General features: G+C 38.2%; 1 protein-coding gene across 23 annotated transcripts; it reads right to left on the bottom strand.

The window, feature by feature from the left end:
- Nucleotides 1-277: 277 nt before the first annotated feature.
- Nucleotides 278-19,160, bottom strand: LOC105039697 (uncharacterized). Of its 23 annotated transcripts, none has more exons than XM_073249253.1 (5): nucleotides 18,723-19,160; nucleotides 18,040-18,609; nucleotides 10,614-10,645; nucleotides 10,413-10,499; nucleotides 278-871 (listed from the first exon to the last, which is right to left on the bottom strand). In XM_073249253.1, the coding sequence occupies exons 1-2, from the start codon at nucleotides 19,145-19,147 to the stop codon at nucleotides 18,099-18,101; spliced, it is 936 nt and encodes a 311-aa protein (XP_073105354.1). In that variant the 5' UTR covers nucleotides 19,148-19,160; the 3' UTR covers nucleotides 278-871; nucleotides 10,413-10,499; nucleotides 10,614-10,645; nucleotides 18,040-18,098. The 23 variants fall into 23 exon arrangements, with proteins under 23 accessions (XP_073105354.1, XP_073105360.1, XP_073105330.1 ...); XM_073249259.1 differs by having other exon boundaries at nucleotides 10,421-10,499; XM_073249244.1 differs by lacking the exon at nucleotides 278-871 and adding an exon at nucleotides 3,331-3,698.
- Between the last annotated feature and the right edge of the window lie 420 nt (nucleotides 19,161-19,580).

Raw genomic sequence — 19,580 nt, 5'->3', positions numbered from 1 at the left:
AATGCGTCAATCCATGTGATCCCTGACCTTGTGGTCCAAATCATGATCTAATAAAATAAAAATTAAAAGACAAAAACTTGAAGAAGTAAATTTCATTTCTTTTCCTCTTTCATCAAGAAAGTGGCAATAAGTGTCCCAACACGGCGAGGTATGTAAAATAAAAGGTTCGATGCAATATTCATGAAGTATAAATTTGATGGCATGGACTGAATTATTGTATCGGACGAGGGTGTTTGGAGAAGACGACAGGAAGACGCACATCAAAAGATTCTCAAAATTATTGTGAAAAACTATTGGCTACTCATCAACATTTCGTTGGCCAAGTGATTCTTTTACTTGGTCCCAGAAGATTAGTACAAACTATTCAACGACTCAGTGATTTCATGTTATTCCTCTACAGTTACTCATGAAATGCTCGCAAAATTGTATATCTTCTCCAGAATTCATCCCCTCCCCCACCAGTTAAGTAGGAATTGCCCTGTCGAAGCTTCTTTGGAATTCCTACACCTTTTTCCTTTTCATCCTCAAGTTCTAAAAAATTTCCATTCCAAACACAGTCACAAGTTTTTTTTTTTTTATCACATCATTTAGGACTAAGATGTTTCTTTCAGGCTGTCACTATCTCTATCATTGATAAGAGTTTTTAAAAAGTGAACAAAAGGAAGAAGGCCACAATAGCACCCCATGTGTTAGCACATGGACTCCTTTCTTGGCTGCCAATCAAGTTGTAACATATGCTTTTCAATGGCTTTTCCTCTGTTTTATGCGTCGCAGCACGATGATGGTTGTACACCATAATGATCACCCGTCCACAACCAACTGCAGTGACGTTTCTGATCACCAGTCCATGACAATCCCCACGATGAAGAACCTAAGAGGAAAAGATGAAGCTTCCTCAGCCTTGATGAGATTTGTCAATTGTTTAGCTTTATGGATGAAATGTAGTAGAGAGAAACCACAAGAGTAATAACTCAAGCATTCATCTTTCAGAGTTGCAGCCAGGAATAGCAACAAATTTGGAAGCTAATAAATCACATGAAGAATTTAATGCAATTTCTGCAATGCTAAGGCAGCTAAAGCTATCTAGTTGTTTGTAGAGAATGTGTACTGTGGATTAAAGAGGTCTTCAGCATGGAAGCTTTGGCCAAATGCTTAGAAATCATCCAGCTATATAATTCAATAAAAGATAATTAAAAATTAGAAAAGGGGGCCATGAATGGTCCAAGCTATGAAGGATCTATCCATTTTGGTTGTTGTCTGATCCCGACAAATTTAGGTGCAGCGTCTGATGTTGATTTGTAGTATCCTAATATCTCTAAGGTAAAAAAGAATTGGTTATCTAGTATTTTCCCATTAAATACTATGAGATAAAACAACACCATCTTGTTATGACATAGTAGTAGTACCATGCAATCAGATGGTTGGTGGAGTTGATAGAGATCTGAATTAGCAAACTGATGACGATGGTAGAAACAGTCAGTCTTGGCCAGAATCAAAATGCCTTGAGGCAGTACCCCAAGTCCTGGGTTTTGAAATATGTTGCAGCCAATCTGCCAATGGAGAGCTTTTTGTCAACAATTCCCATTCTATTTGGTGGCAAGGTTGGACAAATGAAACCGTTACGAAAGCATAGAGGGGTAGAGTAGTTGAGCTTCTTCTCCAATAAAGCTGAAAAGATAACAACATGGAGGAGGACTAGCTAAGATCTACCATGCAAATATGTTCATGGTCTGTTGATAGAACTGGGTCAAAGGAGGCCTATGGAACCAGAAGTCTTTTCTCCTCTCTTCGTAGTTGGTAAGCTAATATCATTCAAAAACACATGCTGAAAAAATGGATGAAGCACATATGAGCTAGTTTAACTATAGAAATTGAGGTTGCCTGATAACGACTTCTTTTAACCCGGTCTAATGCACAACCACTCTGATCTTTTGAATCTAAATAACTGGTTGATCACCACCATCCATCACATCCATCATTAAAAATATTCTTATCAATTTCAACCTGTATGTAGAACTAGATAAATACATCTAAAAAAGTGGCACTTAAAGATTTATTTGGTAACATCATTGGAAAATATATGTGACAAATGGATAGAGCACATTTAAGCTAGTTTAATTGTAGAAATTGAGGTCACCTATAACAACTCTTTACTCGGTCTAAAGCACCAGTATACTCAACTTTTAAATCAATACAACTGGTCGATCATCATCCATCACAGTCGTCATTAAAAATCATACCTGGATCTCACTTGTAAAGTAGATGAATACAGCTCACAAGTGGGTACCTGATGATGTATAAGCTAACAACCCCTGATTGAACAAATATCATGGATCCTTGGGTAATTAATTGTTTCCTAGATTTACTATTTATCTTTGGGAATTGTATGTTATCTATTAATTTTAACCAAAAAAACAAAAAATTTAAACACAAATGCTTCACTCTTAAGAATCGACATCTTATAAAAAATAGAGGATTGGGTAATCTTAAAGTGGAAACCAAGTTCCTAACGTCAAAAGAAACTTAATCTGCTTCCTGCAAGTTCCCAATTTCAATAGATCTACTATACAAGAGTATAACTTATATCACTGGAAAAGAAGTGGATGTGAGAAATACAGATAAATAATAGTTTGCATAGAATCATAAATTTCCGATTTTCTTAAGTATTACCAGTAGAATCTATTAAGTTGAAACCTTTTCAGATTGCCTTCTACTTGTCTCAGGTGTCAGAACTTGATTTTCACTATTTAAGATCTAAAATTTGGTTTTCTTCAGAACCAATCTTTACTTATCCCCCATGTTGGTAGATTTCTCGTGAGGTCAGCAGATTTGTTCAAATGCTTACTTTTGTTAAATTTGAAACGTTCCAGTTCTAGAAGTTATTGGGATACTGAGAATTTCTTCCACGTGCTGTATCTTCATTAGAATATGAAAATTGCATAAGTAACGAGGAATAAAATTATGTTCACAGTCTAATCATCTATAGTACTCGTTACATTTCATTTCCACCATGATTGCTAGTTATCAGAACACTCAACTTAAAAACAATCCAAAAGAAAACATCATGTCGTATCAATATGTAGGTTTGTTCATACCAGAACCAAGTCAAAGTAGGTTTGCATAACTAAAGCACTTTCCTTTCCATTGGGTTGGTAAACCATCAGAATTGAAACAATAGGAAAGAAGGTTTTATACCATATTGCAAAAACCAAAGCACCACTTTAGTTTATAAAATTAAATTGTCGCATTCATCAGATCAACCCAATGGCACCCCTCCCACTACTCCCACCCCACATCATGCTCAGCTGTGGCATTTAATCACTTTCCACATCATTTGAAACCATGGTATCATGTATTTCCAACAGAAGCCATAATGTTCTTGTAAGGATGGGACCAGACCAAACTTCCATACCATTTCTGAAATCAGATGGTGGCTACCGTATTCCGATGGAGACTACCTGCACTCATACGCTGCCAATCCCTACGAGCATTTCAACTCCTGACAATCACAGACTACTAGACTTCTGCCTTTTAATCATTAATATTATTATTCACCTAGTTGCAGCAACTTAGAAGTCTCAAGTTGCTTTATGTCTATGATAACAATAACAATAGACCAATTCTAGCCCATAAGCAATTACCAAATTCCAGTTGAAGAATTAGGAAGTCAAGATCCAAGCTTGCTCTGAACTCTAATCCTGTTAATGACCACCAACAACACATTGTCAAATATGTTAAATAGAATTAAGAGAATTGCAGATTTGAAGAATAACTGGATGCTCAAACCCATGAATATGTTCGAAAATTTTAAACCATGTGAATAATCCACCAAGGGTAATATAAATTTTATTAGCCAGATATCTGATTGCTTCATCTGTTTCATGAACTCTTGAAGTTAAATATTTGATTTAATTATGGAATTAAGGGCAGTATGAGGACAACTTTTATCGTGTAGGGATGGTTTTCCTGCTTGGAACAATTTATTGGTCAACTTCACCATCAGAATGAAGCTCTTCACAAGGATCTACCAAAAAGGGATTTCTATAGTTCATTAACTAGGTTCAAAATTGACAATCATGGTAAGCTTATGGACCTTTTAACATATGGGAGAAGATTTAGGACACTATTGGTCCAAAGTCATGCTCGACAGTCCACATAACTTATCGAATCAACATCAAGAGTAGGAAGAGAACATACAGGGAAATTTTAATAGATTTGACAACCTAATACTGAATCACATTTAAACAACTAGGGACATGTAATACTTAGAGCATGCAAAAAAAAATTGGAAGCATGGTTGACTACGAAGGGAATACTAGGTGAAGTCAATGTACTACAAATTAAATGACCTATAGAATGATTCATGAAGATGTTCATCAACACATGAAAGACTACAATGGGGAATGATGTAAAAGAAGACTTGTGCATCACTTGTTTTTCAAGAAGTTCGTAGATAGACTGTTTTATAAAGACTAGAAAACTTGCACCAAATGAATTGTTTACAAGCCTAGGATCATGGTATTCCATACCGGCTCGAACCGGCCAGTACATCTTGTGCCGTACCATACCGACGGAAAATCGGTCCGATTCAAGCCGGATTTTCGGAACATGATCTGAACCAGACCAAACCGGTTGGTTCGGTACGGTATCGGCCAGAACCGCTCGATATCGAGCAGTTCAGTCCATTTCGATCCGGTTTTCTCTTCTTTTTTTTTTTTTTGTGCTGTTGAGTGGGATTTTTTTTTTATTTTTTAATGTCCAGTATGGTATGGTACTGTACCCACTGTTAACCAGCATGGGTTCTGGTACCAAGTTCGCGAATCTTGCCTAGAATCCTTCACACCTTTTATGGCCAAGATTCTTTTCTTCCCTTTTTCTTTAGCCAGATTTGGGATATGTTGGAACACTATAATACGGGGAACCAATATTATTTGATATTTGGATACGTAGAACTACCACCATAAGACAGGTTTAGGTTCATTCTTGCAGCCACAAAATACTTCTCCAGATGGGCTGCAGAAAAGCCTCGATGGAGGCCAAAGAAAAATATCATTACATAATTCTTCTAACATAATTTCTCAGATCATATCAGGATCCCATGTCAACTCATTTCTGATAATGGTCCTGCCATCCAAAATTCTAAATTTGGAAGGTTTTCTAATCAACAAAAAATTGATAACCGATACCCATCCATTTATAATGCAAGGGAAAATAGCCTGGTTGATGCCTTCAACCTCAAAGCTCGATATGCAATGGTGACAAAAAACTGGTGGGATTGGCACCTAAGATTGTACAAAACATTTTAGGCTTATTGAACCACATATCAGACCTCAACTCAAACTATGCCTTATTCTTTGGTATTTGGGGTTAAGGAAGAGCTTTCACTGGAGACAGGAATTTCTTCTCTGCGCATCGCAGCACAATATGGGCAAACAACCGATAAAGATTCACAGTTATCTCTGATAAGCTTGATGCCCTTGATGAAGTCAACTTCGTAGTTCAGCAAATTCTAGAGCTATGTCAAGCCCAAATGGAAAAGCTTACAATAACTTGATCCGAACCTGAAACTTCGAATATGGTGGAATGGTTTTAGCCTTGGAGAGTCCTGTTATCACTAGTTGCTATGCAGATGGTACCAATTGTTTGAAGGCCACAAGCAACAGCCTGTTCTGCCTGCGCAGGGAGAATTCCTGAAGAAATATTTATGCACAGACAACCCTATGCCCCTAAAAGAGGAGGATATGAAACTTATTTAGTTGATGTAAGTAATACATGAACCACTAATGAACTTGATGAAAGTCATAGAAGATAAAAAAGGTTCAAATCCTTATGGTGATTTAACCTCACAAGCAAAAATATGAATGATGCTGTAATAAAATCTGAAAGGCACCAACAGGTAAAATTAAAAGGTTCAGATTTGGTGAAAACCAATTTTGGAGCCCAAACCTAGTAAATTGTTTTGCTTATGAAGCAACTATTTGAACCATACATTGGAGTACTGGGTCATCTACAAGAAACCAGTATGCCTCTCAAGATTAAAGAAATAAAAAGAACAGTCCAGTCCCAATGATGAGGCTATTTGGTAATCTACTGTGAAGTGCTATTGAGGCATGAAGGATAACCATCTACAGCAATATCTCAACAGTGCCATCATGAAGCTGGAGGATGTTAGGTTTTGAGCACCATGACTCACTAAGATCCTGTTTGGATGCTTTGCATCCAATATTCATGTAATAAGTTAAACATTGACAGAAAATTGGAGGGACAGCAGAAAGGCGAGGATGTGTTAGAGGTGGGAAGGAGAAGCTCACCTGATTTGGAAATGGACTTAACAGATACCTAAATTTTAGGGATAAGTTAAATCACTTCCATGAAGGAGCTTGTTATTCCTGAAATTTGAGGATCGCAGGATATCAGCATACCATTCAATCAACAATTTTCTCTCCCCACCTTCCTTCATCCCTTATTACTTTCTGGCAGACATTAAGACGTCCATGAACAGTGCAAGCAAAGCATCCAGACAGCCTGTAAAAGTTAATAATTTTGGGTTGCAAATGTACCTCCCATGGACAATAATAATTCTAGCCAAAACTCCAACAATTAGTAAAATGCATACATACTGAATTATACATCATCAGTCCAATTTTGAAGTCTATCCACATTCATGTCCTGATGGATCCTAAACTTCCTATTCCATCCTGGCTGACTTCAGAATTTTGATAACCAAGGTTTCTAATCCTTTCTTTGCTGTATTAACACATGGCAGATTGTTTACTGAACATTTTTAAAATATGTTATATTAAAATTTCATCTTCCTGAGCTTTTTATATTATATTACTAAAGCCATTTCTCTTGATTGCTAAATCATCAAATATCTGAATCAGATTTCTGCAGTAATCAAAGCTTAATCTGATGCAGACACCTTCTTTTCACTTCTAATCTCCTTGAACCTGTCTTGATCTCACGTTTACCTAGTTAGACATTCCTGAGCCCAAGAAACTCTTGCCAATGTTTTGAAGCCTCCCAGAACTCCTTTTTCCTTCTTAAATTGGGATCTAATTCAGATCTGCCCTGTTTCTCTTTCCAGATAGCACACACCTAAATGTCCCAAGAAACTCCTATTGCTTTATTTCCCATTGCTTGTGGAGACCCTTAACCCCATCATCCTGCATCAAATTTAGTGTTAGAGCATCAAAAGATCCGGTTATTTCTTCTTGGTATTGCTTCTTACTTTCACCATGGTCTCAAACACAGACAATTGTCAATTGAAAGCCTTTATTCATGAATATGAGAATGGCAAACAATCTTTCAGGCAACTAAATGATAGGGTTGCGTCATTGAAAACAGCAGTAACTTATGTCCTTGGATGCAACTGCAGGAGCAGGCCTTGGTGGAAAAGGCAATGGAGCAGAAACGACATGGATGTGGCATAATCTTCATCAGCTTTCGATCGTCAACAGGTATAAGAAAATATCCCTCCTGAACAAACTCAGATTTGGCAGCCTGATGAGCAGTGATCTGTTGATGCGGAAGAAGCAAAGATCAAAGTTGCTTTTTCACCAGAATTGAATAATTGCAGTCTATCACCATAGCTCTTCCTTCAACTAAATTTGTTGAGTTATATAAATATAGAACTTGGCCTTTTTCTTGTGGTTCTAGTTGCCTTTTAGTTAAGTGCTAACAGTTCATCTTGTGGTGCTGGCCTACATTTAAGTCTTAATATCTACTCATGCCCTTCAATTTTTTTTCCTTTACTTTTTGCAAGATGAAAATAGAAATAGACTTTGAGTGAGAAACAAAAAAATATGTAGCTCATCTTAATTGGAACATTAAAGAGATTGAAGAAAAAATTTCTACTCGGTCTTAGGAAACTTCGGTAGATAAACAAAAATAATTTAACCTTCATTTGACTTAGCAACAATCTATGATTACATTAGAAGTGTCCAATTTATCAAAAAACAGTTCTTTAAATAAACCATGATTGTCTATACGTAACCAACAACACAGGATTTTCCTAAGGCGAGTTTTGCAAACTTCTTTATCCCATTATTCACTTCCACATTCATAGAATCAAATTTCTGGGTGATTATCAAATCTGATATATCTAATATGATATATGTCACCTGTTAGATTTTATGAAGATAAATTCTTAAAATAATCTAGACCGTTTGTATAATTGAAACATATATGAGCCATCTAAACTATACAAACAGAATAAAGCTTATGTTTCTCCTCTAGGCATGGAATTTTTCAGGCCTAATAAGTAAAAACTAGACGACATTGAACATGTTGTGTTACCAAGCACTTCAACATTCATGTCATATGCTACAACCTACCAAAACTATCCCCACCTTCCACCTACTTCTCTATTCTCTCTAAATTACAAACACATGAACAAGGAAACAAACTGCATAAATATGGTTATACGGCTAATACTTATCACCAATAAATTTAGACGCTAGTAAGGTAAAAAATGATGCTTCTAAATAAGTCTAATCTTACACTTTAAGGCTCCTAATATAATAAATATTAATTATTAAATAGAAAGAACAAAGAATAAAGAAAAATGATAAAGCTTAAGATAGAAAGAGCCTGATATCTATGTCCAATGAGTACCAATTGGAATAGAAAATTTTAAATTTCTTTCAATGAAGCTGGTTGAAATGAATAAAATTGGTATGTTTATTTTCAGGCAAAATTTGATCCAAACAAAAGGGCATCATTTCATGCAAAACATAAGTTACTTCAGCTCTTAAAACCAGTTTTAACTGAGACAATTCAATACCAGTATTTGGAGTCATGATGGAGTTAAGGGCCTAAATCACGAGACAGATGACTCAGGCCCACATCAGCGCTAGGACTGATGCATCAAAAAAAATCAGACAGTCCAAATTTTTTCATGTATTAAGCCTGTATCTCTTTCCTGTTTGGTTAAAGTCTTTTTGTGCCATCACTTGGCTTTTAAGGAACTTCAGATTTAGTTACCTAACATTCTCTGGAGCCTTGCAAATTTATTTGCAGGTTTAGAAACTCCCCAGATTCACACTCATCAGAACACCTTTTTCTACCCTATTTGTGTGATAGGACAGTGAGGCAACATATTTGCTAGTACTTAATTCCGCTCGCCACCTTGGCCAATCCATGCTCTAGTAGGCAACCCCAAGTGGTCTTGCATCAGATCAATTTCTTTTCGGCTACTAAAAACCAAAAAAAGCTTTAGACACCTAAGAAAGCACTCTAATCTCCTAATAATGAACCTATTCTGTTCCAAGTTTAGCACTTCACAAATCTTCACAATTAACTAAGAGAACACTTCACTGAACAAAGAAACGTTATTCCTCCCCACACTCCTACCCTGAATCACTTCAGTTGCTCTTCAGTTTATCAGAAAAAGAGTTGGAAACTTCCAAAATCAGTATATACTAAAAAGTTAGATAAACCATGTTCCAATAGTATACTATCCTTGCTATGACAAGAGTGAACAAGTTTTACAAGTTAAATGTTAATTGAAAAAAGGGTCCAAATCATACTGTCAGTCTCCAAGATCACCATAGGTAAAGCATTTAAAAAAGAGATCCACTAAATTGAATGTAAGCTCCAGCAGATTTCTCGAAAAATATCATGAGACCCTAATGCAACAGCAACATAGAAAATCAGTCCACACCTTTCCAACTTTAAATAATTGTGGAATCCTTCCTATGTGGCCTTAAAACGCTTCCAAATATCCTAGCAAAAATCAGTTAACTAATGCCAAAACCCACAAGGGAATACTAAATACTCATCCAATTATGCCATCAAATTCAACACCCCTTGTCTCCATTATCAATCAGAAGGTAAACCTTCGGTTTGCATTAATTTACCATTAAACACATTCGCAACCTCTTAGACAAGATTTTCATAATTATCTCGTAGGACCTTATATCATGGGCCTAGTTCTTAACAATGAGGGTTAACCTACATGTATAAGTTTCATTATGATAGAATATCTCAAGGATATATTTAGCATCATCCTTAAAGATATGTGAAAACTAAAATGCTCTAAGAAAAAAGAAAAACTTTGTGGCTGAAAGCTCCTCTTCTGTAAATACTTAAATTTCTACACACACTTCTTCAGAGTCGTCTCCCTTCCTAATCAGTTTCTTTAACTGCTAAATCTGCATTTACATATCACCTTCATTTTTCAAAATTATAGTGCAACAGGAGATTAGAAGCCCTTAACCTTCCTACTACTGTTTTCCTGCTGAATATTCTAAGCCAAATTACAGATTCAACATTAGTGGGAAAAAAAAAGAAAAATGAGATCTCAATCAAAGATGATAGTAGAAAATTCCCAACAATGACTATTTCATATATTTATTTAATTGGAAAAATAAGATCAGCAAATTTACTTAATAAAGTTAAAATGCACACACATTGTCACCTCTTGCCAGAAATACTTTCACCGCTCACAAGATATGGGAGAAGACTAGTCCTTCCACCCCATGGGATATCATGACTATCTGCAACAACATGAAAGAGTACTCACTTTGCTATAGAAGAGTATATCAAATGGAGTGGTGCTGTCAAGAAATATCACCCTCTACAAATGTATTTCCTCAGGCAAGTTCACTGACCTTCTTAATTCTATCCTAAGCCATTAGAACATCTGTTTCCACATCCAGAGTCAAAGTTTTGAGCTCTTATAGAACATTTCACTATAATGTTTTACAAGATAATTCTGACAGAAAAAGCGAATACTGACTTGAATGAGACAACCATTAAGCATCTAACACAACTAAGCAAAGATAAGTAGGAGGACAATATATTTTCCTATTCGAATCACAGATTTTGTCAGGACCGATATTGATTGCAAAAATTTTGGCCAATATATGTATGTGCATGGTAGTAAAGAACTACAAAACATCATCCCATATGCAAAGGCTCTAATACAAATATTCTTTTTATTAAAAAATGAGAAAACAAAAGCAGTTATTCAAATTCAGTGAGGCAAGAATCCATTATTTGATGCATCAAGGGTACACATTGTATTAAATGCCCTAATCAAGCACAATCTAAACCCTCATTCACTTGATTGGTTACTCAATATCTCTAACTTATCAAATATCAAGAAAAAGTTCCTGTTTCAATTTTGGCTGCAATGTTGGCCATAATATCGATAGCTCTTCTCTTACAAACATTTTTTGTTTCAAAGTCACTTAATGCTTACACTGGCTGTACACTAAAATCTTTAATTTGTTTTGAGTGGTGTCAAATCTAGCCAAATTACTGAGACTGGTCGAATGCTATATGTTCATGTAGGTTGCAATTTGCTGAAATGTAATGAGCTTCATCATTCTGTATAGATTTGAAACCATTCAAACCACCAAATCTAAAAAAAATTGAAATTTATTAGGTCCAGACAAAACCAAATTAAATTTCTGAATCTTCCTTCCACATTTAGTGACTTACAATTCTACCCAGTTCAATTCTATATGTGATCAATTAGGTTGAAAGATAACAACATAAACCAATCCTACATCTATGACCTCTAATGGTCTACTATAGGATTATTTGTGACTTAGCAAAACAAAAAAAAAAAAGAAAAAGGACCAATAATCTAGTCTTAGAATATTCGCATAAGTCTTATGCAATATGGAGACAATTTAGCCTCCTTTAACAGCTACTGTGCTTGCACATTATGAAGATTTCTCCATAATCAACTTTTCATATGTAAAGATCCTTCCTTGAGGTAAATTATAGTAGTCACTGCTTTTCTCACACTTCAGCATAGTCTTCCTAACAAGTTGCAATAAAGAGATAAATCAAAAACCTTTTTTTTTATTTTGTAACTTCCACCTTCCAATGTCATTTAGATTATGAAAGCATGATAACAATTTTCAAATGGAAATATGAGAAGTCTGCTGATTCTGAAAAATTTACTAGCTCTAGTCAAATGGATTCATGTTGTTGATTTACAATTTTTAATAAAGAGGCATACTCATCCAACACCATTGGACGAGAGATAGTAAAATATTCATAGATTACTTTTTGAGATTGTTATATATATTGCTCCAAAATTACTCTTTCCTTGTTTATCTTCCGTGACAGTTTGGAATTCTTATTCAGGTGAATCTCTATTTTGAGGAGATTGGTTTTTTTTTTCTTTAAAAGGAGGCCGCGGCATCCTTCTTTGAGGTGCGGGTTCGAGTGTGCGGTGGAGGTTCCAGGGTTTCTTGTGCTCTTGTGCGGGTTTGCTTCCTGGTTTTCTCCCACTTGTGCTCTTGTGCGGGTTTGCTCCCTGGCTTTCTCCCACTTATGCTCTTGTGCGGGTTTGCTCCTTGGTTTTCTCCCGCTGGTGCTCTTGTGCGGGTTGCTTCCTGGCTTTCTCCCGTTAGTGTTCTGTTGGTGTTCTACCTGTCTTCTTCCTTCTCGGTTTCACGGATGCCCTGTGCTGATTCGGTTGGTAAGGAGGTATTCATCTTGATTTTTTGCCGAGGATTGAGAAAGGTATCTTCACCTCAAGTATTATCTTACCTTGACCTATTGCCGAGGCTGAGATTGGTAGATCCGATTGAATCTTGGTTGCCTTCTATTCGATACTCTGTTGCCTTCTTGTTGGTTTCGGTTAAAGGTATCTTATACCTCATATTGTACTTATTTTTCGGGATGGATTTATAGTGGATTGCTCCTCCCCGTGGATGTAGGCCTCTTGTGCCGAACCACGTAAATCTTGGTTTCTTTGTCATTGTTTATTTATGCCTGCAATGTGTTTGGTGAATTGTCTCAAAGAGATTAGATTTTAGATCAAAAGCCTAGGTCGATCCAATCCGGTGCGCGTGACCTCAACAATTGGTATCAGAGCTCTTGGATGGCTGGTGACAAGAAACAAAGTTTTTCAATGGCTAATGATCCGGCGTCTGTCTCTCACTCCACCACCATCAGGCATGAAGTGGCCGTCTTTGATGGCACAGGAGATTTTTCACTATAAAAGGTAAGGATGAAATATTTGTTGGTTAAAGAAAGTGTTGCAAAAGTCCTTAAGGGTATGGATTCAATCCCGAGAGATAATAAAGTTGCTAAAGAAGAAATTAACGAGAGAGCCCTAGGAACCTTGTTTTCAGGTTTAAGTGATAAAGTCCTACGCAATGTTGTGGAACTAGATACAGCCAAAAGTGTATGGGAAAAACTAGACAGTTTATATATGGCAAAATTCCTGACTAATAGATTATATTTGAGGAAAAAATTACACACATTTCGTATGACAGAAGGAACTTCACTTAAGGATCACTTGGATGAGTATAATAAGCTCCTGCTTAATCTAGTAAATGTTGGTGTCGATGTAGATGAAGAAAATAAGGCTTTGATTCTAATTTACTCTTTGCCTAAGTCCTTTAAGCATATTACCACTACCATGCTTTATGGAAGAGAAACAATAAATCTTGAAGAAGTAGAAGCTACTTTGTTATCCAATGAACTTAGATTAAAAGTACAGCTTCAGCATCAGGCTCAGACTCCAGCTCAAGGTCTTACTGTTAGAGGTAGAGATGAACAGAAAAAGGGGGGACATGGTAGAAGTAAGTCCAAAAATAGATCAAAGTCTAGGCCCAAAAGACCAGGTATTTGTCACTATTGCAAAAAGCCAGGCCACTGGAAATCTGAATGTAGACTTCTACAATCTAAAAGGAAAAAGGAACAAAAGGATAAAGGAACAATCTCTGATACAGCATCAATTGCAGTTTCTTCAGGAAGTCATAGCAGTATACCAGATGATGCAGTATTTACAGTTGCCTGCAGTGTTAGTCATGCTGATACTTAGATCGTGAATTCTGGAGCATCCTTCCACATGACACCTCACAAGAAATGGTTCTCTTCCTTTAGATCTTGTGAAGGTGGTACTGTTCTTCTTGAAGATAATGGTATCTGTAATATAGAAGGTATTGGAACGATACAAATTAAATCTAATTCAAATACCATGGTGATATTGGATGATGTCAGATATGTTCCTAAATTAAAAAAGAACCTTCTCTCAATACATGCCTTTGACAGAGCAGGATATGAGGGCAGATGGGGTAGAGGATCTATAACTATCAATAAAGGGGTATTACCTTTATTGAGAGGTAAATTAAGTTGCACCCTTTACTACCTGGATGGCAGTACAGTTGTTGGTCAGGCATCAGCAGTACAATCTTCTCTTGAGCAGTTGACACATTTATGGCACCAGAGACTAGGACACATTTCAGACAGAGGTCTACAGGAGCTGAGCAGACGTGGTCTGCTGAGTGGTCAGAAGATTGGTGCACTTGGATTCTATGAGCACTGCATATTTGGAAAACAACACAGAGTCAGCTTCACTACAGGCGTGCTGGTATATTAGACTATATTCATTCTGACCTATGGGGACCTGCCCCAATTACATCCAAGGGTGGATCAAGATATATACTTACTTTCATTGATGATTACTCCCGAAAAGTCTGGATATACACCATTAAAAATAAGAGCGATGTATTTGAAACATTCAAATGGTAGAAGTCTATGGTCGAGAAGCAAACTGAAATGAAGGTGAAAACTTTTCGGACTGATAATGGTTTAGAATTTTGTTCTACAGAATTTGATAACTTTTGCAAGTCAGAAGGCATTATTAGACATAGAACAACAGTAGGTACACCTCAACAGAATGGTGTGACAGAACGCATGAACCGCACACTATTAGAGAGAGTCAGATCTATGCTATCTAGTTCTGGATTAAGTAGAGATTTTTTGACAGAGACCGCTCACACAGCCTGCTATATTATAAACCAATCTCCAGCATTAGCATTAAGCATGAAGACTCCGGAAGAGATATGGATAGAAAGACCTGCAGACTATTCAATACTTAGAATCTTTGGGTGTCCAGCTTATGCACATGTAAGAGATAGGAAGTTGGACCCCCGGGCTAAAAAGTGCATATTTATTGGATATGCATATGGGGTAAAGGGCTATAGATTATGGTGCATAGAGCCTGGATCTCCAGGATTTCTAGTCAGCAGGGATGTGACATTTCATGAGACAACCACTGCTTCAAGGCAGCTACAGCCTAATTCTTCTCAAAATGATCAGGATCGGGGTCAGCAGGATAGGACTGTTGTAGATGTTGATCAGACTGTTAAATCACAACAGCAGCAGTCAAGTGAAGATACTTACAATGAACAACAACAACAGACAGATGCACAGATTCAGACTCAGGAGGAGGTGACATTACAAGATCAGGATCAGATTGATAGTATTGCCACTCGAAGACCTAGACGTCAGATCAGAGCACCTCAAAGATATGGTTTTGAGGATTCTGCTTGTGCTGAGTTAGTCTATGATGTTCTGAGTGTTGCAGACACCATTGGTGATGAGCCGACCACATATCAGGAGGCTATTAGTAGTTCACGGGCTGATAAATGGACCATGACTATGGTTGAAGAACTTCAGTCTCTAGAAAAGAATCAGACTTGAGAGTTAGTCAAATTACCAAAAGGTGAGAAGGCAATTGGCTGCAAATGGATCTTCAAAAAGAAAGGAGCCACTCCTCAAGATTTTAGATATAAGGCCAAGTTGGTAGCAAAGGGATACAGTCAACGGGAGGGTATTGATTACAAGGAGGTATTTTCTCCTGTAGTCAAACACTCTTCTATCCGTGTGTTACTTGCTTTTGTTGTTTCTCAAAATTTGGAGCTGGAATAACTAGATGTTAAGACAGCTTTTCTTCACGGTGATTTAGAGGAACAGATCTATATGCAACAACCACCTGGATTTGAGGATCCAAATAAAGAAGATCATGTATGCTTACTCAAGAGATCATTATATGGTCTCAAACAGTCTTCAAGACAGTGATACCGCAAATTTGACAGATTTATGGTCGACCATGGATACAGTAGATCTCCATATGACAGTTGTGTGTATCACCAACAGCTTTCAGATGGGTCCTTTTGTTATTTGTTATTATACGTGGATGATATGTTAATTGCAGTCAAAGACATGTCAATCATCCAGAAACTGAAAGCCGAGCTCAGTACTGCATTTGATATGGACCTTGGACCGGCAAAGAAGATACTTGGGATGGAGATTATTCGTGACAGGCAGTCAGGTAGATTTTTCCTTACTCAGCATAGTTATATTGAAAAAGTCTTGGACAGATTTGGTATGTCTACAGTTAAGCCTGTCACTATCCCCTTTGCCAGTCATTTTAGACTTTCTGCCAGAGACTCTCCTCAGACTGAGGATGAGGAGAGATATATGTCTAGAGTGCCATATGCGAGCGCAGTTGACAGCATCATGTACGCGATGGTCTGCACTCGACCTGATATTTCACAGGCAGTAAGCATAGTAAGCAGATACATGGATAAGCCTGGAAAGGCTCACTGGTCAGCTGTGAAATGGATACTTAGATATCTAAAAGGCACTTCTAAATTGGGATTGATATTCACTGCACAGAGTAATTGCATAGTTACAGGATTTTGTGATTCAGATTATGCTTGTGACTTGGACAGGAGAAGATCTTTGATCGGATATGTGTTTACTCTTTCTGGATGTGCAGTCAGTTGGAAGGCTACTTTGCAGTCTACAGTTGCTTTATCTACCACTGAAGCAGAATATATGGCATTGACAGAGGCAGCAAAGGAAGCTATTTGGCTAAAAGGGTTGGTACAGGATTTGGATCTCGAACAGGATTGTTTAGACATTCATTGTGACAGTCAGAGTGCTTTGCATCTTGCCAGAAACCAGATGTATCACGAACGAACAAAACATGTACATATCAGGTATCACTTCATCAGAGATCTGGTAGAGAAAGGTGATGTCAGACTTCAGAAAATATACACTGCCCATAATCCAGCTGACATGTTCACTAAACCAATCCTTGCAATTAAGTTCAGGAATTTTCTGAACTTGATTGGTATAAGCATTTGATAATGCCCTGCGGGGCTTGTGGTGAGGAGGAGGTTATAAAAGTTTTTTTTTTTTATCCACATTTGATATAAAAGGTACAATATTTGTCGCAAGGAGGAGGATTGTTATATATATTGCTCCAAAATTACTCTTTCCTTGTTTATCTCCCGTGACAGTTTGGAATTCTTATTCGGGTGAATCTCTATTTTGAGGAGATTGATTTTTTTTTCTTTAAAAGGAGGCCGCGGCATCCTTCTTTGAGGTGCGGGTTCGAGTGTGCGGTGGAGGTTCCAGGGTTTCTTGTGCTCTTGTGCGGGTTTGCTTCCTGATTTTCTCCCGCTTGTGCTCTTGTGCGGGTTTGCTCCCTGGCTTTCTCCCACTTGTGCTCTTGTGCGAGTTTGCTCCTTGGTTTTCTCCCGCTGGTGCTCTTGTGCGGGTTGCTTCCTGGCTTTCTCCCGTTGGTGTTCTATTGGTGTTCTACCTGTCTTCTTCCTTCTCGATTTCACGGATGCCCTGTGCTGATTCGGTTGGTAAGGAGGTATTCATCTTGATTTTTTACCGAGGATTGAGAAAGGTATCTTCACCTCAGGTATTATCTTATCTTGATCTATTGTCGAGGCTGAGATTGGTAGATCCGATTAGATCTTGGTTGCCTTCTATTCGATACTCTGTTGCCTTCTTGTTGGTTTCGGTTAAAGATATCTTATACCTCATATTGTACCTATTTTTCGGGACGGATTTATAGTGGATTGCTCCTCCTCCCCGTGGATGTAGGCCTCTTGTGCCGAACTATGTAAATCTTGATTTCTTTGTCATTGTTTATTATGCCTGCAATGTGTTTGGTGAATTGTCTCAAAGAGATTAGATTTTAGATCAAAAACCTAGGTCGATCCAATCCGATGGGCGTGACCTCAACAGAGATTTTCATATTAGTCATAAAATTGAGCTAATAACAATATGATCACTACATAAAGTCTGAAACATGATAAAATGGGAAAGCACATCACACAGGAAACAATACTTTCCATGTAAATATGTAAGATTGCATTACTATGCTATTAAATCAGAAGAGTAAGTACACAACTCAGAGCTCTTATATCACATACAGTTGCCAATATCCAGATACGGTTTGCTATAATAAGAACTCACCTTAACATTGCCCTCCCACCCTTCTTATATACACTACCAGCTTCCTTCCAATGCCCAAGCTATGAACAAGTGACAAAATTCTCCATACCAATCCCCACCAGAACCTGTTCCTCTTGCTCCACAGTCCTCCTAACTGCCCGATAAAGCTCTACCCACGAACACGACCCTAGAACCCCAGAACCCTCAACAGCCACCCCCCGAAACGTCAAATTGGGGCTCGGCGGGCACGTGGCAGCCACCAAATCCATCACGGTCACTGGCCCGACCACCGTCCGGGGGAAGTTGAACGCCAAGTTATCAACTTTGTGCTCATATATCTTCCCATTCCGATCCAATCTATACCTCGACGTCCCCTGAAACCGTCCCCTCGCCTCCCACGGCACCCGCGGGACCCCCTGCAGCTCCCACCGGATCAAGATCATGTTCTCCGACGGCTGCCAGACCCGAAAAATCTCCAACCCAATCTCCCTAAACAATATCCGGCCATGGAATCGGAGCGCCCAGAAGATCAATTTATAGTTCTCGATTCCATGAAAGGTACTAAGCGGATCGACGAAGGTGATATCATCCCTAAAAAATCGCAAGAAGCCCAAAAAAATCAAGAAAATCCCGAAAACTAAGGTAAAAAGGATAAAGATCCCAACTTTAGGCTTAGTAGTGGGATCGGAGGCTAGGGTTTATACCGGTAGATGTCGTAATTGAGGTCTTTCGAGAAAAGGAAGGGGAGCTCGTCGCGGAGGGTGCGGACGGCGAGGCCGAGGTTGAGGTAGAAGTCGTCCTTGTTGCTGTTGTTCTTCTCGTTCTTCTTCTTGGTTTCTTGCAACGCGGCGGGGAACTTTCCGTGCAACGCGGGGTGCTTCTCGCGCGTGGCATCGCGCACGGGCTGGGGCTCGAGCTTGGTGAGAGCGGAAGAAGAGAGGAGGAGCCGAGAAGGGTTATTTTGGGAAGGGTTCGGATGGGGGAGGACTAGGAGGGGAGAAGAAGAGATTTTGGGAAAAAGGAAGGCCATTCTCTTCTCTCTCTCTCTCTGTAATATTTTTCCCTTCTTTCTCAGACTTCCATGGCTGAGAAAGGGAGAGAGAAGTGTTCGTGGCTTCGAACGTTGCATCGAGTGCCTTGGTTTTTTTGGATGGGATTTTGCAGAATAGTCCTGAACATACTTATTATTAAATTTTAATGCACGCATGTTTGGACTTTTCAGTCTTTTCTTACTCTTTAGACCTTGCATTTGGTTTAAATTTCCTAAAGGTTCTTCGTATCTTTTCGGAGCAAAACTGGACCGGGTCCAAGGCAATGTTGTCTTTGGACCCATTTTGTTGGTCTAGTTTACGGGCTGTGTCAAGGGTGGACCATGGTAGGTCATTTGGAGGCTAATTTAGGATCTTGGTTCACCAATTGTCTTGGTAGGTATAGTTAAGCTTGCATGGATTAGGCAAACATGGACTCAATCTAAACAAAGAATGGTTCGAGATTTGTCTTTTTATTTGCAAATCCTGACGTAGAATGAACCTATTTTGCCAAAATTGAATTCAATTCAGTTT

This window comes from Elaeis guineensis, chromosome 1, assembly GCF_000442705.2.
Source record: "Elaeis guineensis isolate ETL-2024a chromosome 1, EG11, whole genome shotgun sequence".
NCBI lineage: Eukaryota > Viridiplantae > Streptophyta > Magnoliopsida > Arecales > Arecaceae > Elaeis > Elaeis guineensis.
The sequence above is the reverse complement of the archived record's forward strand: the minus strand, read 5'-3'. Positions and strand labels throughout refer to the sequence as shown.